This window comes from Mesoplodon bidens (assembly GCF_964165515.1).
Source record: "Mesoplodon bidens genome assembly, chromosome: 5".
In the NCBI taxonomy this organism is placed as follows: Eukaryota; Metazoa; Chordata; class Mammalia; order Artiodactyla; family Ziphiidae; genus Mesoplodon; species Mesoplodon bidens.
The window spans coordinates 46,445,296-46,462,726 of record NC_138161.1 but is presented as its reverse complement, the minus strand read 5'-3'; the positions used below and the strand labels follow the sequence as shown (position 1 = coordinate 46,462,726).

General features: G+C 39.6%; 1 protein-coding gene across 1 annotated transcript in view; it reads right to left on the bottom strand.

Moving 5' to 3' along the window:
• Positions 1–328: 328 nt before the first annotated feature.
• CRYBG3 (crystallin beta-gamma domain containing 3) overlaps positions 329–17,431 on the bottom strand; it is a 115,290-nt gene continuing 98,187 nt past the window's right edge. The window contains exons 19-22 of the mRNA XM_081235087.1: positions 14,518–14,641; positions 3,865–4,023; positions 2,748–2,907; positions 329–1,925 (exon numbers count right to left, since the gene is read on the bottom strand). Of these exons, the coding sequence (XP_081091213.1) occupies positions 1,837–1,925; positions 2,748–2,907; positions 3,865–4,023; positions 14,518–14,641 (532 nt within the window). The 3' untranslated portion in view covers positions 329–1,836. The remainder of the gene's footprint in view (positions 1,926–2,747; positions 2,908–3,864; positions 4,024–14,517; positions 14,642–17,431) is intronic.

The window sequence follows — 17,431 nt, the reverse complement described above, 5'->3', positions numbered from 1 at the left end:
GTCGTTACCTGGCTTTGTCTTTGGAAGAAACAACTTCTTTAAAGAGCCTCACTGGCTCTAGAAAAATTTTAAACAATTAACATGAAGAATTTTTTAACTTGGTTTTTTTTTTTTTTTCTTTCTTTTTTTTTTTTTTGCGGTATGCGGGCCTCTCACTGTTGTGGCCTCTCCCGTTGCGGAGCACAGGCTCCGGATGCGCAGGCCCAGCGGCCATGGCTCACGGGCCCAGCCGCTCCGCGGCATATGGGATCCTCCCAGACCGGGGCACGAACCCGTATCCCCTGCATCGGCAGGCGGACTCTCAACCACTGCGCCACCAGGGAGGCCCTTAACTTGGTTTTTTACGGTGAAAATATACATACCTTTGTGTATACACAAGGCCTCCCATTAAAATAAAGTTACCCTATAACATCAATTTCATTAAATAATACTGCCACACTAACAGGCACTCACATCTGTGGGCATAAAATAGTTTTACAGATGTTGCTTGAAAGGACAAAAGAGCCTGAGATTGAAGGGAAGAAAAAAAAAAAAACAATATTTACATGGAAAGACCAAGTCTCTATAAAAAATACTCAAAATAGTGGGTCTTTGAGTTTAAACAATTCACTGTTACTTTACATTCTAAAGTGCATATAGGTTGATATTTTTTAAAATATCACTGGAGAATTTAATCTTCCTGTATATAAAAATAGAGCAGACCTTTTTCTGCTTTCTGGCAAAAGTTGGGGATGAAGGGAACAGTTGTCTCAATGTAAGTTTAAAACCAACTCAGGAGGGAAAAATGCTTGAGAATTGTATAGTGATGGTGGTAATGATTACTTGAAACTAAGTCAAAGACATTATCCTACCTGATTTTGCTTGAATGAAAGCTATTTAAAATGGGGGTGAAAAACTGAGTTTTCTGTCACATTTTGTAAAGTAAAATGGTATAGTCAAGGATCAAATACTACTTGGTCTTAATTTGAACATCTGAACTTTCCCTTTACTTCAGGCAAAGAAAAATTTGACTATCCTTACATGTAGGTGACAGTCTTTATAAACACTTCTTGGGGGTAGATCAGGTGAGGTCTCAGAACCAGGATAGGTAAGCCCTGGTTACTTACAGTCTTGTCACCCAGAAGGGTGTCTCTGTTAATACTTAGAGTGCAAGGACAGCCGCAGGCTATTTGTGCTTTTTTAGTTTGAAGGACCGAGCAAAGAACAGCCACAGAAAACACTCCTGTACTTGAGCTTTTTCCTTACAAAGCTGAGGTCCCTCCCTAGGGTCAGTTACAAGTGTGAATACTTACGGTGCTTCAGTTATAAAAGCTTCAGTAGGGAACCTTTAATGTTTATCTAATACAGCAGCTTAATAGTAAGGTTTATTAAATATGTTTTCAGATATTGCTAAAAAAATTATTCATCTTTTTAAAAGTATGACTTGACCTATAGGACTCTGCTTCTCTGTGCCTTGCATTCACACACACATCTACTAGGAGATTAATAACTAACACAGGATGACAGGATCACCAGTGTCCTATAGTGGCTATCAGGAACAGGATTCGTGTTTGGTGGAAAGGAGAGAGAACAGAGTTCAAGAAACTTGCTCACCGAAGCTGGAGATCAAGCAGGAGTAGAACCTTTCCCAGAAATCGTAACGCATTCTTCACAGGAACACTGAATGACTGGCAAGAATATTTTGAGCTTTTCCGTGGTTAACCAACAGTCTTCAAGGTTGGGGAAGAAGTTCATCCTGCTCAGTGATCCCAGAAGCATGAGGACAGGTAGCTTCCTTTTCACGGGGCATGAGGGTCCTTCTCCCTTTGCTCTCTCTCAGGGATGCTGCAGATTCTCTCACAATATTTCAATGTCCCATTTCTGTGTTTCTTCTCCCTCCAGGGGCTCATTTACAATTACATGAGTTTTGTCATAATAATTTCCTCCTAAAATAGAAATCCCAAAAGGAAAGATTATTTGTTCACACAGGTGCTTAGCAATTTCACAGTTTTCACAAGCTTTTGCTCAGCCCACTCACTGTTGGGGTAGATTAATATGTCATTTGTAAAGCGGTCTGAAATGGGAAACTGAGGTTAAACGGGCGTAGCTATTCTTCACCTCAAATCAGACATTATGACTGATTGAAAAGCTAAGCGGTACAATAGATGTTTGCATAAGAGGTGTGCCCTAACAATGGGCTTCTTAAGAACACAGTGCTCTGAGAGTGCTCCAGCTCAGCGTCAGGTGCTGGGGTTTAGTTTCTACACCAAGAATGGCTATGACTAACTCAATTAAAGCGACAGCACTGAATAATATTGGCCCTGACCTTGCTGAACTCAAAAACAAGTTTAAATGATAAATTTAAAGGACCATAAATTTTAAGGACCACAGCAATTCACAACAGAAAGATAAATATTTCTTTAGGAAATGGATGACATTTTATGGTTGATGATGCTTCAAATTTAGAAATGTTCTCAAAGATGATGTAGAAAATGGAAATTTTACAACTGTACTGATAAACAAAAACCTTTGTAGGCTTGGTCCTTAGGCTTTTTCTTGATCCATATATAGCTCATTGTTTTGTTAAAAATGGCATATCTCGACTTTTTCAAGCATAATTTAAAATGATTTAATATTTCCCTTATGCATAAGGACTTCTTTTACCCATAAGGAGCATAAGCACTTCTTTTACCCATAAGGAGGAGGAGGCTTGGAATTTAAAATGAATATCCAAGGACACAGAACACTGGGTTTCACCACAGGCCTACCTTTAACATCAAGGACAAGTTGGTCACTGAGGTAGGAGCTGATGGTCCCATTTTTGTTCAGTCTCCACTTCTGCCTGGACTGCCCATGTTCAGTCCATAGGGCAACTTTAGCTCCAGGTATGTCTCGACCACCAATCACGTCGAGACATGTGTCACTGGCCTAAAAGGGTCAAGAAATAAATTGGCAGTACTGTGTTTACTAAAATCAATTGGATTGGGCCCCTTTTCTTCCATGTGAACAGATCAGAGACATGACTGTCTAATCTCAAAAGAAAACTAGCATAATTATAAATTCAGTCAACTTTTTAAGTCGTCTTTATGGCTGAGGGAAGGAGATGGTATGGAAATAAACGTACTGAACTAGAGGTACTTGTTTTTAAAAGGATGGTCTGGATCTGACAACAGATGGTCAAAGGTTTGTTGAATTACAATTAAATGTTGAATCCCTTTTAGCTTAAATGTGTAAGGTCGAGCATGTTTTTCTTACAAAAACATTGGGTGATGTGCCAGATACCCGGACAATAATTACTCTTAAGTGCTTTTCATTTTTGCTGAAGCATGAGAAATGGTCGAGAATCCACTGGTGACATAATAAAACTGGTGTCTTATTCCCCACAGCATCAAACATAATGGAAGGGGTGCAGAAAAACAAAGAAACCTAAATTTTATTTTCTAAGCTTCCTCCAAAAAACAGCAGCTTTCTTCTACCTTCATTGTATATTTTGAAGATGAGGAGGCTTCAACATGTTTGGAATCACAAAGACAGCTAAATTAATCTGGGCCACAGAGTGTAAGGAACGTCTCACAACAGCACATTGTCCATTTGGGTACAGTGACTTTTATCATTGGTTTAAAAAAACCATTTAGGAATATCCATAGTATGTGTTAGTCTTACTTTTTACTTTAAAATAGAGAATTTTTTGATGTAGAAAATCTAGTTTCTGAGTCCATTTCACCTAGATGCTTCAGTAATACATGTGTCAATGTTCTTATGCAAAAAACTGTTGATAGGAAATTGCATATTTTATCATGCCGTTTGATTTGGCAAGATTCTGGTTTCCAAACGAAAAAGACCAAAGACCGAAAAGCGGGGTATACTATCAGTGGGGTTGGTTACCTTGGATTTAAAGAGTCCTCGACAGTAGTGCCAGATCTGAGTATTCTTCCCACTGTAGGGAGAAATGCACACAGATGTTGCCCTTGTGTCAGCTACATTTCCGGTGACTGTCAGATACTCATCCTGGGCTCGGTTCTTTATTCTAACGTACACTGCAGGCTGTGACGGGAGGAACAGAGACATTTTGAAAAAACCTTTTGAATCTGGAAATCAATCTTTCCAAAGGAGAGCTTGAGGGGGATGTGAGAGGTTAACAGAATTTAGCTTATTTATATCTGTTTCACTTTAGCAGATGTGTGTAAATTAATATTTTCTATTAACAAATCCTTACACCACAGAGCGTACAGCTTAAATTGTACAGTCTCTATTATATTGTTTCTGAAATACACTCTTTTGGAAGGGTGAAAGGTAATAGTTGCATTCACTCGCACTCCATTATGGCAAGGGGCAGTGCAGAATTAGGCACTTAATGAGGTTCATTCACTAACTACTATGTCCTAGCTGGCCTGAGGAAGGCAGAGGAGTAGGAGTAAGGGCAGGGCACTACCTACGTGGATGTAACAACAACTTAGCAGCGACAGTACAATAATCAGACATACTGGCTTGAGCTATGACTAAGTGCCCAATGAATGCTATGGGAGGTCTTGAAAAACCCAGGTAGCTGAGGGCCCTAGTAGCACTGGTAATTTCTTTGTTTATACTTTGTTGACGTTAATATTTCAAGGAAAGAGACCATGCATGTAGGTGATCACTATGTAGGTATTCAAAAACTGGGTAACAAAGGACTTCATCTCCTGGGCCTGGAATATATACAAGAAGTTTGCAAATAAAATATTAAATCTGGGACTTGCCTCTATGGGTAACAGTTATTATTTATTGAGACTTAGTCCTAAATGCTTTCTGGGCCACAGTATATCATCTGTCAGAATTAATGACCAGAACAACCCCTCAAGAAAGTACAATTATGACCCGCATTTTTGTAAATAAGGGTGACACAGACAAGGAAGAGCCAGGTTTGTCCGCAGCAAAACACTCCCTCTTCACCCGGATGCTCTCAGGCCTGTGCAGAAATGCACCAGTTACTCTTAGACGCAGGGAATGAGACCGATTCCAAAAGTGGCAGTGAAATAAGATGACAAGAGGACACAGCACATGACTGAAGCTCCACAGAAACTATTCTTTCAGCCCCAGGACTTAGGCCTCCAGTCTTAATGTAATATAACACAGGACACCCAACATCCCCACCTTGGGTCAGGTGTTGGCATCCCAATTACAACCCTGTCACATAATAGTAACACGTGATCTGTTATTTAACAAAAGAGCACTTTCTGAGAAATGTAAGTGCTAAGTAAATTCAACAAGGTATCATGGTAAACCCACCAATGAATATTCTATTTTGAAACTTAAGATGGGTCAACATGAGACCAGTTAAAGTTTGCCTTCCTAAGGAAATAAACATTCAGGACACTTAAATGAGCAAATAGAAAGACATTTTTTTTTTTAATCTGGTAATTTAAAGAAGGTGAAAAAGGCCTCTACTAGGCAAAATGTTTTAAGTGTTTCAAACCACTACTTCCACATTCATAGTGCAACAGTAGGTACTTAAATTCCTATAATTCAAAAGTCTATAAATCATAATTCTATAAATCTCCCACTGCAATTAATTCTGGACGCTTCAGTACATTCTTTGCTACAGTTTCCTTACCTTATATATATAAGAAAACAGGTGTGACCTTCACAGAGGACAGTTCCAATTATGTTAGGACCAAACATCACAGTTTTAATCCATTAACTCAAGCAAGGTACTAATTACCCTTATTACACACTTGTAGTCTGACTCCTCTAATTATACATTAAAACACTGATATGCAGTATAAGTGCCTTAGTCACTTCCTAATTCCCAAGCTCAAAGAGGATCACATTTTAATGATTCCTGAATTTCTAAACAAGAATATGAACTAAAGCAGTGCCAAGAGCTTTACCAAAAAGGAAACAGGACCCATAATACTGTTTTAGAAACCTAGAATTCCTTTGCTGCGTTTCAAAGCTGTGGCCTAAATAAACAAAGGGAAAATAATCTATTAAAATATTATTTTGAAATTAAACGTTTAACCAGGAATAGTTTCCCAAAGCACAATGCAAGGAGAATAATATATAATGTTAATTGTCAAAAAACTGTAAAATCAGAGGCCACTGTTCTAGCTATTCTTTATCTCAGGACCCTGAACAATAGGCAGAGACATCCTTCCCCAGCAAGGAACCCCCTTTCAAAAGTGAAGGAAATGTTCTCAGCATCCAACTTGGCTTCTAAAGTTTCTAACAACATGGGATTAAGCGTTATTATATAGTCGGTAAAAGCTAAACTGAAATCCCACTTCAGCCGTGCCTTTTCCCCACGGCTTTTCAGGGCGGTTACCCATCATCCCACGTGACAGGACTGAGGAATAAGCAAGATGTGAGGGTCAGGAAATCCTGTACCACACACTCTGCCAAGAAAGTGCACTGATGTTTAGTATCCCTCAGTCAGGCATCTGGTTCTCTCAAAGGACATCGTGAATAAAGAACCTTTCAAAATAAATGTGTTACCACAGCAATATGAGCCACGTGTTGTGTCAGTCTCTTATTTAACCCTCACGGTGATACTGAGAGGTAAGCAATGCGATCACTGTGTCACCAGTGAGGAATCTGAGGTGCCAAGAAATGAAGTGACTCACCCAAAGTCATATTGCTTCTGAGTGGCAGAGCTAGGATTTGAACCAACAGAACCAGAGTGGTAGGGATGAGCGCGCGCGCGTGCGTGCGTGTGTGTGTGTGTGTGTGTGTGTGTGTGTGTGTGTGTGTGTGTGTGTGTGTGTGTGTGTGTGTGTGTGTGTGTGTGTGTGTGTGTGTGTGTGTGTGTGTGTGTGTGTGTGTGTGTGACAGAGCGAGAGAGAGAAGGGGGCAGCAAGACCAATCATTAGGGTAACTTTATTGGCTACCATTTATTTACCACTTATATGCCAGATCTGAAAATCAGAGCCTCGGCATTTATACCCACTATGCTACCTACACTTGCTCAGTGCCTGAAGTATATGGTACCACGCTGTAAATGCTTCTCTTATTTTGGAGGAAAGTAGGGTGTGGTTGTTTTAAGAACACAGATGTTAGAGCATAACAGGTATGGGTTCAAATCCTGGTTCTGACACTTGGATGACTTTTGCCAATCTGCTCTCTCTCTCAGCCTTATTTTTCCTTCTAGAAAACAGGAATACAGTTGACCTTTAGACAATGCAGGGGTGAAGGGCACCAACCCTCTGCGCAGTTGAAAACCTGAGCATAACTTATAGTCGGCCCTGTGCATCCTCGGTTCCACATCTGTGGATTCAACCAACCTTGGATCACTGTATATTGTAATGCTGTAGTATTTATTGGAAAAATTGGAGTATAAGTGGACCCACATATTTCAAACCCATGTTCAAGAGTCAACTGTAATAACTCCTACCCTAAAGGACTATTGTTGGAATCAAGTGTTTCTAAAGGGTTCAGAGAAGTACAAATGGCATATCCGTTGGCCACAGTACCCCTAAAGCCTAACATGGGTTCCTACCCTCCGTGAAACCTCCTACCACTCCCACACATGTTCATGCTTCCTTCCTCTGAATCAGGCACTGCCTGTGGCTTTTAGATGATTACACACTGTTTTGCACTTTTCTTAGCTTTTAATTTTTTAAAAAAGTTTTAGTACAACTTTTAAAGGTTACTTTCCATTTACAGTTATTACAAAATATTGGCTGTATTCCCCGTGTTGTACCATACATGCTTGGGCCTATCTTACAGCCAATAGTCTCTACTTCCTACTCCCCCTCCCCTATATGTTACCCCTCCTCAGTCTCCCCACTGGTAACCACTAGTTTGTTCTCTATATCTGTGCATCTGCTTCTTTTTTGTTATATTCACTAGTTTGTTGTATTTTTTAGATTCCACATGTGATATCATACAGTATTTGTCTTTCTCTGACTTATTTCACCAAGCATAATGCCCTCCAAGTCCAACCATGTTGCTGCAAATGGCAAAATTTCATTTTTTTGTATGGCTGAGTAGTATTTCATTGTGTGTGTGTGTGTGTGTGTGTATACACACACACACACACACACATCACATCTTCTTTATCCATTCATCTGTTGATGGACACTTAGGTTGCTTCCATATCTTGGCAATTGTAAATAATGTTGCTATGAACATTGGGGTGCACATACCTTTTTGAATTAGTGTTTTTGGTTTTTTTGGATATATACCCAGGAGTGGAATTGCTGGGTCATATGGTAGTTCTATTTTTAGTTTTTTGAAAAATCTCCGTACTGTTTTCCACAGTGGCTGCACCAATTTACATTCCCAAAAGCAGTGTACAAGGGTTCCCTTTTCTCCACATCCTCGTCAACATTTCTTTTTTTTTTTTTTTTTGCGGTACGCGGGCCTCTCACTGTTGTGGCCTCTCCCGTTGCGGAGCACAGGCTCCGGACGCGCAGGCTCAGCGGCCATGGCTCACGGGCCTAGCCGCTCTGCGGCATGTGGGATCTTCCCAGACCGGGGCACGAACCCACGTCCCCTGCACCGGCAGGCGGACTCTCAACCACTGCGCCACCAGGGAAGCCCAACATTTCTTTTTTGTCTTCTTTTTGATAATAGCCATTCTGACAGGTGTGATGTGATATCCCATTGTGGTTTTAATTTGCATTTCTCTGATGGTTAGTGATGTTGAACATCTTTTCAGGTGCCTGTTGACCATCTGCATTTCCTCTTTGGAAAAATGTTCAGTTCTTCTGCCCATTTTTAAATCAGGTTGTATGTTGTGTTGAGCTATACAAGCTGTTTTTATGTGTTGTATATTAATCCCTTAAGTCATATCATTTGCAAACATTTTCTTCCATTCAGTAGATTGCCTTTTCGTTTCGTTGATGATTTCTTTTGTTTTGCAAAAGCTTTTACATTTAATTAGATCCCATTTATTTTTGCTTTTATTCCTTTATTTTAGGAGATGGATCCAAAAAAATATTGCTGTGATTTATGTCAGAGTGTTCTGCCTATGTTTTCCTCTAGGGGTTTTATACTATCCAGTATTATATTTAGGTCTTTAATCCATTTTGCATTTATTTGTGTATATGGTGTTAGAGAATGTTCTAATTTGATTTTTTTATGGGTAGCTCTCCAGTTTTCCTAGCACCACTTATTGAAGAGACTGTCTTTTCTCCATTACATATTCTTGCCTCCTCTGTCATAGAATGACTGTAGGTGCATGGGTCTATTTCTGGGGTCTCTATCCTATTCCGCTGATGTAAGTGTCTGTGTGTGTGCCAGTACCATAATGGTTTGATTACTGTAGCTTTGTACAATAGTATAGTCTGAAGTCAGGGAGTGTGATGCCTCCAGCTCAGTTCTTTCTCAAACTTGCTTTGGCTATTTGGGGGTCTTTTGTTTCCATTATACATTTTAAGATTATTTGTTCTAGTTCCTTGAAAAATGCCATTGGTATTTTGATAGGGATTGCATTGAATATGTTGATTGCCTTAGGAAGTATGGTCATTTTAACAATACTGATTCATCCAATCCAACAACACGGTAAATCTCTCCATCTGTTTGTGTTGTCTTCAATTTCCTTCATCAGTGTCTTAAGGTTTTCCAAATACAGGTCTTTTGCCTCCTTAGGTAAGTTTATTCCTAGGTGTTTTTTTCTTTTTGATGCAATGGTAAACAGGATTGTTTCTTTACTTTCTTTTTCTGATAGTTCATTGTTAGTGTACAGAAATGCAACAAATTCCAGCGTATTAATTTTGGATCCTGCAACTTTACTGAATTCATTGATGAGCTCTAGTATTCTGGTGGCATTTTTAGGATCTTCTTTGTATAGTATCATGTCATCTGCAAACAGTGACAATTTTACTTCTTTCCAATTTGGATTCATTTTCTTTCTTTTTTTGTCTGATTTCCGTGGCTAGGACTCCCAATACTGTGTTAAATAAAAGTGGCAAGAGTGGACATCCTTATCTTGTTCCTGATCTTAGAGGAAATTTTTTTAGCTTTTCATCCTTGAGTATAATGTTAGCTGTGGGTTTGTCATATATGGCCTTTATTATGTTGAGTTATGTTCCCTCTGTGCCCACTTTCTGGAGAGTTTCTATTGTAAATGGATGTTGAATTTTGTCAAAAGCTTTTTCTATATCTGTTGAGATGAACATATTTTTTTAATTCTTTAATTTGTTGGTGTGGTATATCACATTGATTGATTTGCAGATACTGAAAAATCCTTCCATCCCTGGGATAAATCCCACTTGATCATGGTGTATGATCCCTTTTAATGTATTGTTGGATTTAGTTTGATAGTATTTTGTTGAGGCTTTTTGCATGTATGTTCATTAGTGATACTGGCCTGTAATTTTCTTTTTTTGTGAGATGTCTTTGTCTGGTTTTGGTACTGGGGTGATGCTGGCTTCAGAGAATGAGTTTGGAACTGTTCCTTCCTCTGCAATTTTTTGGAATAGTTTCAGAAGGATAGGGGTTAACTCTTCTCTAAATATTTGGTAGAATTCACCTGTGAAGCCGTCTAGTCCTGGACTTTTGTTTGTTGGGAGTTTTCCAATTACTGATTCAATTTCATTGCTGGTAATTGGTCTGTTCATATTTTCTATTTCTTCCTGCTTCAGTCTTGGGAGATTATACCTTTCTAAAAATTTGTCCATTTCTTCCAGGTTGTCCATTTTATTGGCAGATAGTTGCTTGTAGTAGTCTCCTATGGGCCTCTGTATTTCTGTGGTGTCAGCTGTAACTTCTTTTTCACTTCTGATTTTATTGATTTGGGCCCTCTCCCCCTTTTTTTTTTTCCTGATGAGTCTGGCTAAAGGTTTATCAAAGAACCAGCTTTTAGTTTCACTGATCTTTTCTATTGTGCTTTTAGTCTCTATTTCATTTAGTTCTGCTCTGATCTTTATGATTTCTTTCCTTCTACTAACTTTGGGTTTTGTTTCTTCTTTCTTTAGTTGCTTTAGGCATAAGGTTTAGGTTGTTTGAGATTTTTCTTGTTTCCTGAGGTAAGCCTGTATTGCTGTAAACTTCCCTCTTAGAACTGCTTTTGCTGTTTCCCATAGGTTTTGGATTGTTGTGTTTTCATTTTCATTTGTCCCTAGGTATTTTTTGATTTCCTCTTTGATTTCTTCAGTGATCCATTGGTTGTTTAGTTGTTTAGCCTTGTTTAGCCTTCACAGGCTTGTGTTTTTTGCAGTTATTTTCTTGCAGCTGATTTCTAGTCTCATAGCATGGTGGTCGGAAAAGATACTCGATATGATTTCAATTTTCTTAAATTTACTGAGGCTTGTTTTGTGGCCTAGCGTGTGATATATCCTGGAGAATGTTCCAGGTATACTTTGAAAAGAATGTGTATTTTGCTGCTTTTGGATGGAATGCTCTCTATACACCAATTAAATCTATTTGGTCTAATGTGTCACTTAAGGTCAGTGTTTCCTTATTGATTTTCTGTCTGGATGATCGGTCCGTTGATGTGAATGGGATATTAAAGTCCCCTACTATTATTGTGTTACTGTCAATTTCTCGTTTTATGTTTGTTAATATTTACCTCATATACTGAGGTGCTCCTATGTTGGGTGCATATATATTTACAATTATTATGTCATCTTCTTGGATTGATCCCTTGATCATTATATCGTGTCCTTTGTCTTTTGTAACAGTATTTTAAAGTCTTATTTTGTCTAATGTAAGTATTGCTACTCTGGCTTTCTTTTGATTTCCACTTGCATGGAATACCTTTTTCCAAACCCTCACTTTTGGTCTGTATGTGTCTCTAGATCTAAAGTGAGTCTCTTGTAGACAGCATATATACAGGTCTTGTTTTTATATCCATTCAGCCACTCTGTGTCTTTGGTTGGAGCATTTAGTCTGTTTATATTTAAGGTAATTATCGATATGTATGTTCTTACTGACATTTTGTTAACTGTTTTGGATTTGTTTTTATAGGCCCTTTTCTCCCCTTTTTTCTCCTTTTGTTCTCTTCTAATGTGATTTGATGACTATCTTTAGTATTATGTTTGGATTCCTTTTTCCTTTTTGTGTGTATATCTGTTGTAGATTTTTGGTTTATGGTTACCATTAGGTATTTATATAGCAGTCTATATATATAAATGATTGTTTTAAGTTGCTGATCTCTTAATCTCAAATGCATTTTAACTAGCCTCTATTTGTACTCTCCTCCCCTTATGATTGCTTTTTTAGATGTCATGTTTTACACCTAATTGTTTTGTGTATCCCTTAACTGCTTATTGTGGATATAGATGATTTTACTTTTGCTTTGTAACCTCCCTACTAGGTTTGTGTGTGGATGATTTCCTACCTTTACTGCTTGTTTGCCTTTACTGGTGAGCTTCTTCATTTCATAATTTTCTTGTTTCTTGTTGTGGCCTTTTTTTTTTTTGCCTAGAGAAGTTCCTCTAACATTTGTTGTAAAGCTGGTTTGGTTGTGCTGAACTCTTTTAGCTTTTGCTTGTCTGTAGAGAGTTTGATTTCTCCATCAAATGTGAACAAGAACCTTGATGGGTGGAGTATTCTTGCTTGTAGGTTTTTCACTTTCATCACTTTAAATATATCATGCCACTCCCTTCTGGCCTGCAGTTTCTGCTGAAAAATCAGCTGATAGCTTTATGGGAGTTCCCTTGTATGTTATTTGTTGCTTTTCCCTCACTGCTTTTAATATTCTCTCTTTATCCTTAATTTTTGTCATTTTAATTACAATGTGTCTTGGTATGTTCCTCTTTGGTTTAATCCTGTATTGGACTCTCTGCGCTTCCTGGACTAGAGTGACTGTTTCTTTCTCCAGGTTAGGGAAGTTTTCAGCTATTATGTCTCAAATATTTTCTCAGGCCCTTTCTCCTGCTCTTATCCTCCTGGGACCCCTACAATGTAAATATTAGTGTGCTTCATGTTGTACCAGAGGGCTCTTATACTGTCCTCTTTTTTTTTCTCTTTTCTTCTTTTGTTTAGCGTCAGTGATTTCTACTACTCTGTCTTCCAGCTCACTGATCCGTTTGCCACCTACCTCTTTGAGAGGCTCTCCAAGACCAGCAGGTAGGTTTGGCCCAGGTTCTTATCAAATTACTGCTTTTGCCCTGGGCACTGTGTATGAGATTTTGCTTGCACCGTTTAAGAGTGACATCTCTATTTTCTCCCGTCCTGTGGGGCTCCCGAAATTAAGCCCCACTGGCGTTCAAAGCCAAATACTCTGGGGGATCGTCTTCCTGGTGCAGGACCCCCAGGCTGGTGAGCCCAATGTAGGGCTCAGAACCCTCACTCCTTTGGGAGAATCTCTGCAATATAATTATTCTCCAGGTTTTGGGTCACCCACTCAGGGGTATGTGATTTGATTATATTGCAAGTCTGTCCCTCCTACTCGTTGTGGTTCCTTCTATGTGTCTTTAGTTACAGAATGTCTTTTCTGGTAGGTTCCAGTCTTTTTCATCGATGGTTGTTCTGCAGATCGTTGTGATTTTGGTGTGCTTGTGAGAGGAGGTGAGTTCAGGGTCTTTCTAGTCTACCATCTTGGTCCCTCCCCATTTTGCAGTTTATATTACTGCTTTGAGTTGGTTGTATTTTTTACCCAACAAAAATGGAAGCTCCAAGAAGGCCAAAATCATGTCTACCCTTAAATATCTTCCATAATTTTTCTGCATAATGTCAAACATTCACTTATCCATTTATACATTCATTCCTTCATTAAACAAATAGTCCCTGAGTTCCTACAATGTGGCAGACATTGTGACAGGGTAGAGTAATAAGCAAAATATGCACAGCCCCTGCCTTCACGGGGCTTCTAGTAGAGTGAGAAAGCACCCAGTCCAACAACAACTATGTCATTACAAACTGCAGGCAGTGTCTTGTAGAAAAAGAACCAGGTCTTTAAGGATGTAGTTTGGATTTAGAGAGAGAGTGAAAGAGGCTTCCTGGAGGACCTGACACTACAGATGAACTTAGAAGGAGAAGTAAGAACTAGCCAGGCAAAGAATGAGGGGAGAAACTTCTAGACAGAGGGCAGAGTCTGTGTTAGTGTGGGAAAACACTCTGTGCACTGGTGCATGTGACAGCCATGCGTGTGAGTGGGAGATGATGAGAGATAAGGCTGGAGAAGCCAGGGGGAGCCAGATCACACAGGACACGTTGAAGAGATTAGACTATATCCGAAGTGCAGTGGGAAGCTTTTGAATAGAAGACTGACAAGCAGTAGGTGTGCAATAAATACTATGTTAATTAAATTGCCAGGATCCATCCTGAGTATTATGTAAGTGGGGGGAAAAAGCCAAGTACTTAGGAAGTAAAACTAGTGCACTCTCAGAGTTCATTCTTCTTTCCACTGCTTGCCACAGAGCTTATGATACTTATTTTCCCATGAAAAGGCAACAAGGTCAGTAAGACTCTGGACTCAAAGCGAAAACCCAGTGCTGACCTTAGGTACAATTTTATGAATTAGTTAAAATCTATAAAATCCCCATCCTAATCAGATCCTCCTATAACATAAATGGCAAACTAAATTAAATGGTCCATAGTTCAGATGCTGTGTTTTTTTGACATTTCTACTAAGAAATGGAGCTATTTTGGATCGTACGGTTCTCTTCTCCTTACCTGCTTCATAGGACGGAGGGAACCAATTGTTTTCCATCCACTGAATGCTGTCCAATTCGGGATCTCATTAGGCTTGAGTAGGATTTGTCTTCCTAAGAAATTGGATCCTTCATAAGCTATCCACCTATACAAGAACAGGAAAGAAAAAAAAAGGGATGCTTAAAACAGAAAGCAATCTCTTAACAAAAATACCTCTTACTATACCATATAGGGTTCCTTCTTTAAAACCTCCAGGTTTGTAGACTGTTTTTAAGAAAAAACATTGTGTAATTGTATATTTTAATGGAAAAAGCAGGGAGGACTAGGAGAAAGCCCACTGGACTGTGGCTTTGAGAAGATTTAGATTCATCAGGAATCTGGTTTTCTTACTTCCAAAACAAGGTTCCCTCCAGCTTTAGAATTCTTTGTTCCTTTGATAATACCAAGTTTTTTTCCTAACATTTTAACATTCAGAGATAGATCGTAATTCCTCCCTAATTACCCAGTTAAAAACCACCTGTTTCCTCTCCACTCTTAGGCTCACTGTCCCACGTCCCTCACAGCCTCTCTGGACAGCTCTGGTGACCTCTGCAGACACACCTCCTTCCACAACAACTCCTAGCAAGGGCTACTTAAAATTATCCACAGAAATCTGGTCTGAACTCTTACTTCAAGGTCTAGCTCCTTTGCAAATACTTCTCAGGACCCCAGGGGCCTTCAAATCGGGCCAAGTTAAAGTGTGCAGGGCCTCAAGGTGAGCGTCTGGAGCCTGGAGACTCATCCAGTGGCACACAGTCATGCCCATTCCTTTCCGGATTGGCCTCGGCTGCTTCAGCACCACAATGGCAGGTTGAATGCTTGTGACAGAGGCAGGATAGCCAACAAACTGAAAAGACCACCTGGCCCCTACTGAAAAGGTTTGCTGAGTCCTGCTTGAGGTGGCTATCAAGCTAAGGAGAATAAGCTGGGACTGCCAAGAGGATCTGAAATTCTCAGCAGGACTCCAGGTCATGGCATATGGTGCTTTCAGAAAGTAGGCATGAAGACGAGGTGGCTGCCTTGCTTGGTTCAGACGAAGCCTCCTGCTCTCACAGCCAAGATCAGGCTTGGCCAAATCATGAATGGATGAACAAGGCATATGACCTTCCCTCCACCCCTTCTTGCCAACACAGTCTAAACCATCAGGTTGGTGCAGAGTCAGGACAGCATGACCATGGAGAGGCTGAGCTACCTCTCCAGCTGTGCAGATTCTTTTTAGACAGGCAGGGATGTCTCAGTTATAAAACCTAGGCAAGGTTTCAATAAACTATACCACATTATATATTAATCTAATGAATTTCTCAGTTGAAAAGCATTAACTTGGCCCCCATTAGCACCACAGATCAGAGATGTGGCATAATACAGGGATTAAACAGAACAAAACTTGTCACTGAGGGCAGCTGGCTGTGCATTAAGTGGTATTCTGGGAGCCACCTGTAGCCTAGGAAAACCTTCAGACAGCCTTCACTAGTCCTTACTCCATGTACCAATTCTCTTTTAAGAGAATTCAGAACAGCGAGAGGAGGTACATAATAAACTAAAGAGAAGCAATAAGAATGTTAAGGTAAAATGGCACCAGTTTTCTACAAAAGAGTGAAATAAGCTCGTGAGAAATTTCCAGAAGTGAGTCAATAACTATCAGTTCCACTTAGAAATGTAAAGAAAAGAAATGTATAAAAAAGATGTGAGGGACTTCCCTGGTGGTGCAGTGGTTAAGAATCCACCTGCCAATGCAGGGGACACGGGTTCGATCCCTGGGTCCAGGAAGATCCCACAACTACTGAGCCTGCACGTCGAGAGCCCATGCTCCGCAACAAGAGAAGCTACCGCAATGAGAAGCACGTGCACCGCAAGGAAGAGTGGCCCCCACTCGCCACAACTAGAAAAAGTCCGCACGCAACAATGAAGACCCAACGCAGTCAAAAATAAATAAATAAAATAAATAAATTTAGTATTAAAAAAGTGCTGTGAAAGTCCTATATCACAGGGATGTAGAATTCATTCAGAGTTAGTTAAGTGGCAAATGATCTACTGGAATATAATCTAGGGATTATTATGCTTAGAGAGAGTAAATCAATTTATGTTTAATAAACATCAAACCATGTGAAATGCTTTGCAGAAGAAAAGTTTAAACTGCTGTACACGTGAATGATACAGAAACCACTTATTATAATAGTTAACTCAGTTTTCAAATCAACTTATAGTCTCAGCTTTGTCTTTCATTATCCCCAGATAGTTTAACAAGGAGAGTTGATTATCACACAATTTCAAAGTCATAAGACATAAAAATAGGCATCTTTATATTAATCATTGAGAGCAATGTGTGTTCTTTCAGATGACTTTTGGTACCTAAACACCAAAGGTACAGGAGGAGGGGCAGGCTGACAGCCACTCTCAGAAATGGCCTGAGATGTAGATTTTCTAGAAAGCATTAGAGCTTCAACTTCAGGACCCCTCCCCTGCAGGCCACTTACCATTTCTGTTCTGAATAAATTTGCAAGTTCATACCTAATTTATGTACCCATCATTTTTCATTTAGTTTCTTAGAGTCATCTCCCTAGATTGTAAAAGTGCAGGCCCCGCAAGACCTGGATCCACCCTGACTGACATCCTGAATGAACAGCAACGCTGGTAGGTGGGCTGGGTCAGCCAGGACATCCAGCCTGAAAATAACTGCCTTGGAGCAAACAGCTCTAGAATAAACAAGATGTCAAATCAAAATATAAAAAAACCCTATTAGTTTTAGTCACTTGTCATAAGCAGGCAATGGTCTCAACCAGTCAAAGTTGCTGGTTTAATTAGGTTTCTTCTGAAAGGAAAGTGGGCTCAAATTGTTAGGGTCATCTGGTCCACCTTCTCTAGGACACATGTTCTGAACACATGGCAGCCCTTCTCT